At 40.5% G+C, this 12435-nt stretch overlaps 1 protein-coding gene across 3 annotated transcripts in view; it reads left to right on the top strand.

Moving 5' to 3' along the window:
- Positions 1 to 1644: 1644 nt before the first annotated feature.
- IMPACT (impact RWD domain protein) overlaps positions 1645 to 12435 on the top strand; it is a 29284-nt gene continuing 18493 nt past the window's right edge. Inside the window, exons 1-4 of one of the 3 annotated variants that reach the window (XM_032859739.1) lie at positions 1645 to 1792; positions 2894 to 3022; positions 4208 to 4260; positions 6194 to 6256. In XM_032859739.1, the coding sequence (XP_032715630.1) occupies positions 1757 to 1792; positions 2894 to 3022; positions 4208 to 4260; positions 6194 to 6256 (281 nt within the window). In that variant the 5' untranslated portion in view covers positions 1645 to 1756. Of the gene's footprint in view, positions 1793 to 2784; positions 2806 to 2893; positions 3023 to 4207; positions 4261 to 6193; positions 6257 to 12435 lie in introns of those variants that run through there. The other 2 variants (XM_032859738.1, XM_032859740.1) reach the window with 2 other exon arrangements.

Genomic DNA, 12435 nt, shown 5'->3' with positions numbered 1-12435 from the left:
GTATTAGGAGGCTAACTGCAGAGTTTCAGGCAACCTGGAGATGCATAGTGGCCAAACCCCTTAGCACTTACAGGCAAATTCCTCGCCTAGTAGAGAAATACCACCATAGACTGGCTCCATCACGGACTTTGGGGCCCAACTTGGTTGGAAGGAGGGGCTTGAAACTGTTTTAGCTCAAGAGGAAGAAAAACACCGTCCAAACCAAATAACTATAGGAAATGTGATTAACATCACAGAGGGCTAAAGCCCTCCACGCCCTCCCTTGGAACCAAAATGAATGCCTAGGCGCAGATTTATGGAGACAATCAGAAATGTGTTATGCAAGCTATGTGACAAGAGGTGGTTAAACGCTCTGATGTCAGAGGCAATGAACTGCCGGGGCTTCCTTAAATGGGCCACAACTTTCCTGCCAATATTTTTCTTACCGTCTGGAACAACTACCCTCCCCTTCTTCAATTAGCTAACTGTTACCTATTCTTTTATAACTCAGTTCAAGCATTTTCTGGAACAAAGAGCCCAGTAAAATTTGGATGGACAGTCTGTCTTTATGCCAACATAACAGGACACAGTTCTAGTTCATTATAATCTTGATTTACTTTAGTTGTTCCACATCTTAGCTCCTCCAAGGCAATGCATGATGTCTGAAAATGCATCTCCAAATGCATCTGCAAACCTAACACATGTCTGTTGAATTAATAAATCCACAAGCTTTACTAAGATCCCCTCAAAGTAATTTGGTCAGAATTCCTGACAAATATTTCAACAGTGCACTGTAAGTTTCATAGGGGAATTGAAACATGCCCATGGTTAAGGAAGACAAAAGAGAGGCAAGATGGAATATTTTGAGTTCCTGCTTGTGTGTGTGAAGAAAGTGAGGCACGAGGAGATTAAGCGGCTTGATTAAGGCATCCATGTGATTCACGACCAGTGTACTGGACTGTGTTTGGGGGCCGAGTGAAGAGTAACTGCTGCAAACGCATTCAAATTTTCTGGATACTGAAACAATGACACGTGTCACCGTTTCGTTTGTACAAAAGTTGCTTTCAGGCAAAATGTCCAAGAACCCTAAAAAAAGAAAAGGAAAGAAAAAAAATAAAAGAAAAAAGAGAAAGACCCCCCCCACACACATCCGGAAACAAACCCCAAAACTATCACAACAGTGAGTAAGTTTTCCCGCATGCTTTCAAAATGCCGCCTGTTCTCTCCTGCTTTGTTTTTGGTAAATCAAACCCATCCTTGCCCAGACTTGACAAAATCCCTTAAAACACGTTTTTAAAAACCCAAAAAACAAAACAAAACAAAACCCTGCCTTGAAACGCAAAGACGAGTCTGGGCTGTAGGGTGCGGTCGAGCTCCTCCCTGGGACGTGGCGGTAAACCCGGATACCCAACGTCTCCCGGGGACTCCGGGATACCGCGGCCACAGTGGGCGAGCTGAAGCCCCCAGTCGCACAGTTTCCAGCACACGCAGCCCTAAAGACTTCCTGCCGGTTCTCTCGCGGGACGCCTTCCCCGGGCGCCGCCGTGGTGCGGACTGAGTACCCACGCAAGACCAGGGCGGGGAGCCCCGAGTGCCTAGGGGGCCCCTCATCACCTGGCCTGCAACCCGGAAGCAGATGTAGGCTGCGCGACGCGGCCCGGGTTGCGGTTCCGGGGCGCACCGCGCCGCAGCCCGGGCTCCGCTCGCCGCCGCAGCGCCCCGCCCCCACGCTCCGGACCTGGGCAGGCGACGGCCGCTCGGCCGCTCCCGGGGCCACATGGCTGAGGGGGACGCAGGGAGCGACCAGAGGCAGGTGAGGGCCCGGCGGGGCGCCGACCTCCAGGCTGGGCTCGGCCTCGCCCTGCCGCCCGGGGCCGCCTCCACTGAGGGACCCTCTGTCCGGGGCCGCCCCCCGGTTCCCGCCGGCCCCATCCGGGCCGCCAGGCGCTCGGTTTCCTCCACCGCGTTTCATTTTATCTGCGCTCGTTCGCCGGTCGCCCTCCGGCTGGCCTCTCCTGAGGCTTCGGCAGGCTCGGCCTACCTCGGACGGTGTCATCGTCAACCATCAGCACGCGACTGAGCAGCACCGGGCCGGAAACAGAAATCCGGGTTCTGCTCTCTGCCCTGTCGCCGCCGGGTCACCTTGGACAAGCGACTTATCCCCGGTTTCTGCTTTTGCAAAATGGGCAATGATAACACAGACCCTGGAATTCCTTAAGGGCCCCCTAGATCTTCTTGTCTTGATATTGAGCTTTTCCCAGTGCGTGGCTCACGTGGGACTCTTAACGCTTTTCCTACTGGGCTGTGAGGACAAAATGAGAGGATACAGCGTTGCATACTTTGCTTTCCATTTTCACCTTTAGATGCTATTATTTTATTTTATTTTTTTGACCCCAAACCAAAAGAATGACTTCTGGAATGTTTTTAGGGTTTGATTACCGAAAAAAACCAACGAAACAACTACCCAGTCCTGTGCCCCAGTCCTGTGCCCCAGTCCGAAACAAAAAAACAGTGAAGGAGATAACAGAGTGGGAACCTAGGGCTAGTATGTAGCAACGCTACTGGGAAGTGGGAGTGAGGATTCCCTGCTAGAAGAGGTGAAGCAGAGAATATGTCTTTCGGCTTGTAAGTCCTGCTATAGAATATGGCAGTCCATATGTAATTGGCTCAATGGTGGCCCAAAGCACAGTGACGGAGTAGCAGGGCTGGTAACAGTCGTTGCGGTAATATCTGGCCACCACAGATAGAGTAGAACACGGTGACCTGCTGCTAAGATTGGCAGTGTTTTTTTTTTCAGGGATCCTTCATCCAGGCTGGTAATGTTAGGTGTGAATACTTTGTAAGGGAGGAAGGAAAACTCAGGCCTTTAGGGCATGTACATTCATTGACTTGTCTTCCCATCAACTTCTTTCAGAATGAGGAGATTGAAGCAATGGCAGCTATCTATGGCGAGGAATGGTGTGTCATTGATGACTGTGCCAAAATATTTTGTATTAGAATTAGCGACGATATAGATGACCCCAAGTGGACACTTTGCTTGCAGGTATTTTTTTCCCCTTCTCTATAGCCATCTTCCATTGACTCTACACAGTTGACTAATACTGTTTTCCTCTAAATGACTATTGCAATTTCTAAATTGTCTTTTTCTGTTGTTGGCTTTTGTTAACGGTTGATTGTCTAAACATATGGGTAATTAAGTCTCTGATCACTCTCAAGACACGCTTCGGTTGATAGTCTCAATCTTTCCTATCCCAGTTATTTTAATTAAGTGTTTTTTTTTTTTTTTTTAAAGATTTTATTTATTCACCTGACAGAGAGAGAGCACAGTCAGGGGAGTGGCAGGCAGAGGGAGAGGGAGAAGCAGGCTCCCTGCAGAGCAGGGGAAGCCCCATATGGGACTCGATTCCAGGACTTAAGGACCATGACCCGAGCCGAAGGCAGTGGCTCAACCACCCGAGCCACCCCTGCGCCCCTAATTAAGTATTCTTAATGTACCAGTGACAGGCTTGAGTTTCATTTCATTTCATTGTCCTGTCCTTTTAATAGGAGAGGGTCTAAACCTGGAGAGATGGCTAACACTTAAGAAGAATAGGTTAGTAATTTAAAAGGCTTCGTAAAGTAGGTATTTATTTCTTTATTAACTGAGAATCAGTTGTGGTTAAGATAAATAAGTGACAAAATGAGTGTGGCTTTCTGTATTAATGTTTATTCTGTGATGACTGCATATACTTTCAACATAAAGGTTCCTGTCAGTGCTTGTTTTTATAATAATACTGATTTGAGAACAAATGTATATGGGTCTTTATAAAGTGTTAGCTATTTAATGTGTTTAACAGTATTTAATAGGATTTTGGGGAGTATTTCTTCAGAAGAGTACCAGGAACATGCTCTAATGCCACTCTACTCATTTGGGGTTAGCGTATAAGGCCCCAATTTCTGTTTTCTTTTCCTTTCATCTTTCTCCTCCCCATCCTTATTTCCTAACTTTCATTGCTATTATGCTTTCTCTGCAAATAGTGTGCTCTTTCTTAAAAAGTTGACATCATTAACAACATATTTAATGTGTAGGTATAAATATGAGGAGGGCATTCTTTCCTGAGATTGAACAAAACAATGGTTTTGGTTTTTAGTTTGACAAGTAACAAATTGGTCCAGTGACTAGCTTAATAAGTGGTATTTTTGAGCCATGATGAAGTATAAACAGATTTGTTTTTAAACTGCTTTACAGGTGATGCTGCCGAATGAGTACCCAGGAACAGCTCCACCTGTTTATCAACTGAAGTAAGCTATATTTCTACATTTATATTTCTTTCTTTCTTTTTTTTTTAAAGATTTTATTTATTTATTTGACAGACAAGTAGGCAGAGAGGCAGGCAGAGAGAGAGAGAGGGGGAAGCAGGCTCCCTGCTGAGCAGAGAGCCCGATGTGGGGTTCGATCCCAGGACCCTGGGATCATGACCTGAGCCGAAGGCAGAGGCTTTAACCCACTGAGCCACCCAGGCTCCCTCTACATTTATATTTCTATTAAAAGATTGTCTTTTTATTTTTTTATTATTACTATTTTTTAAAATTTATTTGACAGACAGAGATCACAAATAGGCAGAGAGAGGGGGGGAGGCAGGCTCCCTGCTGAGCAGAGAGCCCGATGTGGGGCTCGATCCCAGGACCCTAGGATCATGACCTGAGCCGAAGGCAGAGGCTTTAACCCACTGAGCCACTCAGATGCCCCAAAAGATTGTCTTTTTAAAGATTATTTCTCTATGCTATACATTGTGTTTATATAAAATATCTTTCTTATCAAAATATGTATAGATATTAAGAACACTTTCAGGACTTGGTAGGTATAGAGCATTTAAATAAAAAATTAAACTATATAAAAGCACATTGCAGCATGTACTTAGTATCACAGGGTTAAGATAAGAAAGAATCACAGGGTTCATAGGAATAATATAGCTACTGAATTGACTTTAGAGATAGGGAGAGAAATCTTCAGACAACCTGGTAATCTAGAGTCTCTCCTAATCTGGTTCTGCTGATCTAGCCACAGTTCCTGGACATACCTCTGCCTAAGACTGCTTGCCTTGTAGGAATTACCCATGGTGCTTCTCCCTGCCCCTTGTTTTGGAAGAACCATCTTCTTAGCAGCCCAGGCTTAATCTTAATGAGTCATGACTTATTGATTGCAAGTAATCTTTGATCAGCTTTGGCCACTTGTCCTATTAAGATGTATAAACTTGTGTGAACAGAATTCCATTAAATCTCAATTATTGAAATCTTTACCTACCAGTGGGATAATTTCTTGTATTTTAAAACAGCAATAAGGGCCTCTGGGTCGCTCAGTCATTAAGCGTCTGCCTTCGGCTCAGGTCATGATCCCAGGGTCCTGGGATCGAGCCCCACATCGGGCTCCCTGCTACGTGGGAAGCCTGCTTCTCCCTTTCCCACTCCCCCTGCTTGTGTTCCCTCTCTGGTTGTCTCTTTCTGTCAGATAAATACATAAAATCTTAAAAAAAAAAATTACAGAACCATTATTAATACCAAATTTTATTGCTTTTAAGAAAATACATATATTTTTACAGTCATGTGGCAGCCACTGTATTTGTTAAAGTTTTTGAGATGCTATTTTTTTAAGATTATTAAATTAATTATTTGTCAGAATGAGAAAGTGAGAGAACACAAGCAGGGGGAGCAGCAAGCAGAGGGAGAAGCAGACTTCCTACTGAGCAGGGAGCCCAATGTAGGACTCAATCCCAGGACCCTGGGATCATGACATGAGCCGAAGGCAGACGGTTAACTGGTTCAGCCACTCAGGCGCCCCTTGAGACACTATTAAGAAAAAATTGGGAACTCCTGACAGTGCAGCAAATATCGTGAATCTGGTAATTTGGTTTCTGGAACTTGTTCTGCCACTTCTGCAAATCTGGACAGGCTTATAATGTCCAATGAACTCACACCTGTTTTTTAAACCATATTTTAATTGAATAATATTGGGGTTATTATCTTCATCATGTTTCCTGGAAGGACAAAATGAGTTCATGCCAATGAAAGTATGCTGGAACTGTATAGATTTGTACAATATAACTAATTATCTATTTTTAATGACAATAGATAATTTTTAAAAGTTAAATAATTTATAATTTAATCAGTAATTTCTGTTTGAGATATAAACACAATCCTTGAATAGTCTTCTTCTTTGTGTTTTATTTAATTTTAGTGCTCCTTGGCTTAAAGGGCAAGAACGTGCAGATTTATCGAATAGCCTTGAGGAAATATATATGTAAGTAACAGGTGATTAAAACAAATCCTATTTGTGATTTTATTGTGGGCTTTTGTTGGAACTATAATATGTTAAGTTTTTTGTAAACTTTTTGTTAAACCACTTTCCGTTATTACCAAAAAAGATGCATTTGAGAGTCCTTGAAAGTTTGCTTATATAATTTTATGTAGACATTTGATATGACTTCTACTTTAGATACAAAAATATGGTAATAATTCATAACTAATAGCTATAAAAACACCAGATTGTGAAAGTTAACGCAGAGATACTGCTCATGTTTTGATATTTTCACAGGCTATGTTGAATGAAACTGGTCATAGGAGAACCTTGTGTAAGAATGAGAGTCTATTGATACACTGTATTTTTCACTCTTTCAATCAACAAATACTACATGGCAGGCACTGTACTGGGTCCTAGGTACACATAGTTAGCAAAAACAGAAATGGTCCCTGTTTCATGGCATTTAGAACTTAGTGGTGGGAGAGAGATTACTCATAACATTGTAAAATGAATGTAAAATTGCAGCCCTGATTAGTTCTGTAAAAGAAAGGGTATAAGTATGCAGTACTAATTGAGTTTGAAACTGAGTTTGAATTGGGTTTGAACTGAGTTGAATTGAATTTGAAATTGAGTTTCACACACCTGACCTAGTCTAGGAAGTCAGGGATGGCTCATTTGACTTCAGAGCTGGGTTAGTGAGGTCAAGATAACTCTGGTGAAAGTGACACCATGTGCAAAGGCTCTATGTCAAGGAGCTTCGCTCATTTCAAGACACAAAGCCTGACAGTATGAAGTAGGAAGAAGAGGGGAGAAGGGAGCACGGTGAGGAAATGAACAGGTGAGGTGAACAGGGGCAGTTATGCGCAGTCTTGTAGGCCATGTTAAGGATTGTTGTCTTTGTCCTAAGACCCATGGGAAGCAGAGGTTTTTAAGTGGCCTGACACTGTGGTAAAATTCTCATTTTGAAAACATTCCCTTTCTGTGTGATGAACTGATTGGATGTGTGGGGAATTGGTTAGTGGGTTAATGCAGTAGTCAAGAGAAGATGACTGTGATTTGAATTAATTATAGTGAGATAAATTAATTTAGTAAAATAAATAATGGTCTGAAATAACAGTTTACCAGGAACTGGTAAAGATTATCTTATATGTTCAAAGTGCCCACCCCATTTGTTAGAGTGAGAGTACCCCCTTTATATCCCTGGGATCTCAGCCAGCTTTCTTTTGCTCCCAAAATAGTTAATTAAAATATGGTAAGTCTTTATGGAATTTATTCTGTTTATTCCCTCCTAGAGGAATTGTGGTCTTCCTTGAGTCCCCAGTTTCATACTTGACTCTAAAGGTAACCAAGAACTGGACGTATCAATAAAGGATGACCCCATCTAGAGATTCCTACACATATAAATATCATTTATTTCTTCAATTAAATGTTTTCTGATAACTTTCTCTAACTTAATGGTCACTCCAGCTTTTATGCCCTCAACACACTTCTTCCTCTAATCCTTTATTTATGCTCATTTACCAATTTATCTCCCCCCTTAAAGTAGAATAGGGTAGATATACTGTAACTTTGTTCACCAGTGATGTCGTAATTATACATCTTATGGTCATTTTTCAGTTCTTATCTTACTTGACCTCTGAAACTTTTGCTGGCGTTGAAGTTCCTCTTTCTTGAAAATCTGCCCTTATTTGGGTTCTATCATGTTAATCATATTCATCAGTTAGATTTTTCTCCTACCTATGCACAACAGCATATACTCAGAAATGGTTTCTGATCTGCCTTTTTTTTAATCTGAATAGCCCCCTTTTACCAAGAGATACTTTGCCATAGGACATAGCGAGCTTACTATTTTACCTAACAGGTTCAGTTGAGCTATTTGAGAGTTACGAAAGGTCAGAAATTACACTTTGTTCTACAGAAGAATATGGTTTATACTGTCTTGCTTATTAAAACTACTTGAATAACCCCTGTCCAATGGCATTATTTTCACACACAGATAAACACTCTTCTTATATTTATTTATTTATTTATGTGTTTATGTATTTATTTTTAAAGATTTTATTTGAGAGAGAGAACATGAGCAGCGTGAAGGGCAGAGGCAGAATTAGACTCCCTGATGAACAGGGAGCCTGATGCAGGACTGGATCCCTGAACCCTGAGATCCTGACCTCACTTAACAGACTGAGCCACCCAGGTGCCCTAAATAAACACTCTTTTTAAAAGTTTTGTGAGACAGCTTTAATATTTTCTCCATAAATCCAGTAGGGGGCAGCAAATTGAAAAATATTATTGGTCTTTGAAAATTAAACGAGGTTAATGTATGAATATAGTTCTTAACGTTTATAGTTTCATTATATTTTAAATATTGTTACACTATCGAGATTTTCATACTAGCATCATTTTATATGCCACATTTGATTTTCGCCTAGTCAAGCAGATGAACTATGGCTTGTTTCCTTTTAGGAAAAGGAAGAGGTCAGGAAACTAACAATTTTTCCAGTAAGAATTTGTTGAGTATCTCCTATATGCTGACACTCTGTCAGGAGTTTGAGATTTAAAAATAAAGACAATTGCGTATCAATAAAATATAATGACATAATTATTGAGAGGTTTGAACCAAGAGCTGTAGTAGCATTTTTTAGAGGTTTTAGTGACGAACTATCTCTGGGCATGTGGATGAGGTTGGAAAGGAGGGTTCCATTGTGAAGCAGACCTTCACATGGTGTTTGCCAGGTAATTGAATGAGGAGAGGTTTTCTGGTAGAAGGAACTGCATGGGCAAAATCCTGTGGGTGTGAAGCAACCTGGCATCTTCAGAGTTTAGCAAATAGTTTAAGATGCCAGCTGTACAAATTAGGTAGGGACAAGAAGAAAGAACCTGCAAGCTGGGAAAGAAGTTTGGGCATTATCTTGTAGGCTCTAGTAGTTTTACACAGGGGAATGATGTAATCAGATTTGTGTGACCATGTGAGAGATGGGCTGTGAGGAGTTTTGAAGGAAGGGCCACCACAGGAAGAGCAGTTGGTAACTCAGAAGGGAGATGGTGGAGGTCTTTTTATGAAGGCAGCAAGAAGGTGGATGGAGGAAAATGGTCTGGTAAGGAAATACCGAAGACCATAAGCTAGGATTTGGTCATTGATTACGTGTAGATTAATTGGCTTATCATACCTTTTTTTTTTTTTTTTGAAGATTTTATTTATTTATTTGACAGACAAAGATCACAAGTAGGCAGAGAGGCAGGCAAAGAGAGAGGAGGAAGCAGACTCCCCGCGGAGCAGAGAGCCTGATGCGGGACTCGATCCCAGGACCCTGGGATCATGACCTGAGCCGAAGGCAGAGGCTTTAACCCACTGAGCCACCCAGGCGCCCCATCATACCTTATTTTAATGATGTATTTTGCATGGATATTTTGAATATATGAAAATAATTATGTTAATAGAGGAAAAGGTAAATGACAGATTTTAAAATACCTAGAACATCATAATTGCTGTTGTTTAAGAGAAAGGGAAATGGGTTAACTTTTTTTTTTTTTTTTTTTTTTTTGTAGTACAGATTTTCTCCACTATCTAAAAATGGACTATTCCTTCAAACCCTTTCAAATGCCAGAATGGCATAAAGGAAAGAGTATCCCTCACTTTCTGAATGTTCAAGTTACAGCACTTCACTGCTATGAAAGACCTGCCCTTGGTATAGTAATGGCTGTTCTCATAAAAGTGAAAATCCTCTTCAGGTTTCTTTTGGTTAGTGAAAACAGCTTCTAACGTAGGTCTTTTGTAAAAGTGCAAGGGCGTAATACAGACTTTGGGTAAGTGGGGAATACCTGTCTGTCTGTCACCTTTTTTTTATCCATTTTCTATCAGTGGCCACATGGGCTGCTTCCACAGTTTGGCTATTGTAAATAATGCTCCTATAAACATAGGAGTGCATATATTCCTCTGAATTAGTGTTTTGTATTTTTTGGGTAAATACCCAGTAGTGTGATTACTAGATCATAGGTTAGTTCTATTTTTAACTACTTAAGGAACCTCTGTTCTGTTTTCCATAGTGCCTACATCAGTTTGCATTCCCACCAGCATTGCAGGAGGGTTCCTTTTTCTCCACACCCTCACCAACACTTGTTTCTTGTATTGTTGATTTTAGCCATTCTGACTTGTGAGGTAATAATCTCATTGTAGTTTTGATTTGCATTTCCCTGATGCTGAGCGATGTTGAGCATTTTTCATGTGTCTGTTGGCCATCTGGATGTCTTTGGAGAAATGTCTGTTCATGTCTTCTGCCCATTTTTATATTAGATTATTTATTTTGGGAGTGTTGAGTTTTATGTTTCTTTTCATTTTTTTTTTTAAGATTTTATTTATTTATTAGACAGAGAGAGACAGCACAGCAGGGGGAGTGGAGAGGGAAATGCAGGGCTCGATCCCAGGACCCTGGTAGCATGATCTGAGCTGCAGACAGATGCTTACTTAACCAACTGAGCCACCCAGGCCCCCCGAGTTTTATAAGTTCTTTATATATTTTGGAAACTAACCCTTTATCAGATGTGTCATTTGCAAATATTTTTTCCCATTCCATAGGCTGCCTTTTAGTTTTGTTGACTGTTTCTTTTTGCTGTCCAAAAGCTTTTTGTTTTGATGTAGTTACAGTAGTTTATTTTTACTTTTGTTTCCCTTGCCAGGGGAATTTTTAAAATTTTAATTCCAGTGTGGTTAACATAAAATGTTATATTAGTTTCAGACGTACAATATAATGATTCAAAGTTCCATATATTACTCAGTGTTCATGAAGTGTACTCTTAACCCCCCTCACCTATTTCATCCATCCCTCCACCTTCCTTCTCTCTAATAACCATCTGTTTGTTCTCTACAGTTGAGACTCTTTTTTGATTTCTCTTTTTTTTCACCTTGTTTATTTATTTTATTTCTTAAATTCCATGAATGAGTGAAATCATACGGTATTTATGTTTCTCTAACTGGCTTCTTTTGCTTAGCATTATACTACCTAGATCCATTCATGTTGTTGCAAATGCAAGATTTCATTCTTTTTTTATAGCTGAATATTCCATTTTATATGTAAGCCACATTTCCTTTATCCATTCATCTACTGATGGACAATTCTGTCATTTCCATAGTTTAGCTCTTGTAAATGATGCTGCAATAAACATAGGGATGCATATATCCGTTCAAATTAGTGTTCTCATATTCTTTGGGTAAATACCCAGTAGTGTGATTCCTGGATTATAGGGTAGTTTTATTTGTAATTTTTTGAGGAACCTCCATACTGTTTTGCACAGTGGCTGCACCAGTTTGTATTCCCAACAGAAGAATTTGTAAGGGCTAGTATGAGGATATTGAGGGAAGGTTTATCAATGAGCTGTGTAAGCACAGTAAGTTATTTCTTGAGTTTGCAAATGTGTTTCTCTGTGAGGCCATCTGTGTTTGCTAATTGTTGCTCATCAGAAGTTAGGCTTCTCCAATCCCACAGAGACTGGGAGAAGGGATGCTGTCTTCCTTGATGATTATAATTCAAAAGGATGGTTCCCAGGTCCTTGAGAAAGACACTCTTAGGTTGTAAAACTGACAAGAATCTTCTAAAAAGACATCCATATATTCCAAAGGAGCAACAAAAGAATTTATGATGACAAGTTTTCTAAGGAAAATGTACTAAGAAAGGGGAAGTCAGGGCCTAAAGTCAGGAAGTTCTACCAATCTAAGTTTGGCCAAGCTTAGTTTTGCCAAGCTAACTTTTGCCAGCCAAGGCTGGCTTGGTCAGGCTTCCAGAATCAGTTTTTGAAATAATATGACCTCTTTGAATCTGTTTTCTCATCTATAAAATGAGGATGATAGAATAATGTTGTTGTGAGGTTAAAATGACATAATCCGTGTAATGTACATTAGCACCATATAACAGCAACTCCTGTTTTTGTTGTTATTAAAAGAATTATCTCATCCGATTTTGTCATTTGAAAATGGAATGATGAAAACTCAGACAGATTGAATGATTTGTATAAGGTCACACAACTTAGTATGTATTTTAGTGAGTAGCTTTATCCTTCAATCAACAACTATAAATATTAGAAAATTAAAGATAAAACAATTAGAGCCACAAATAAAGACAGAGTCATGAGTAACTTGACTTCGTTTTGATCATTCTGGAATGGGTAATAGTCATTTAAGTATAGTT

This window comes from Lontra canadensis, unplaced genomic scaffold, assembly GCF_010015895.1.
Source record: "Lontra canadensis isolate GAN:19392208 unplaced genomic scaffold, GSC_riverotter_1.0 scaffold17, whole genome shotgun sequence".
NCBI lineage: Eukaryota > Metazoa > Chordata > Mammalia > Carnivora > Mustelidae > Lontra > Lontra canadensis.
This window is presented reverse-complemented; position numbering and strand designations above follow the sequence as displayed.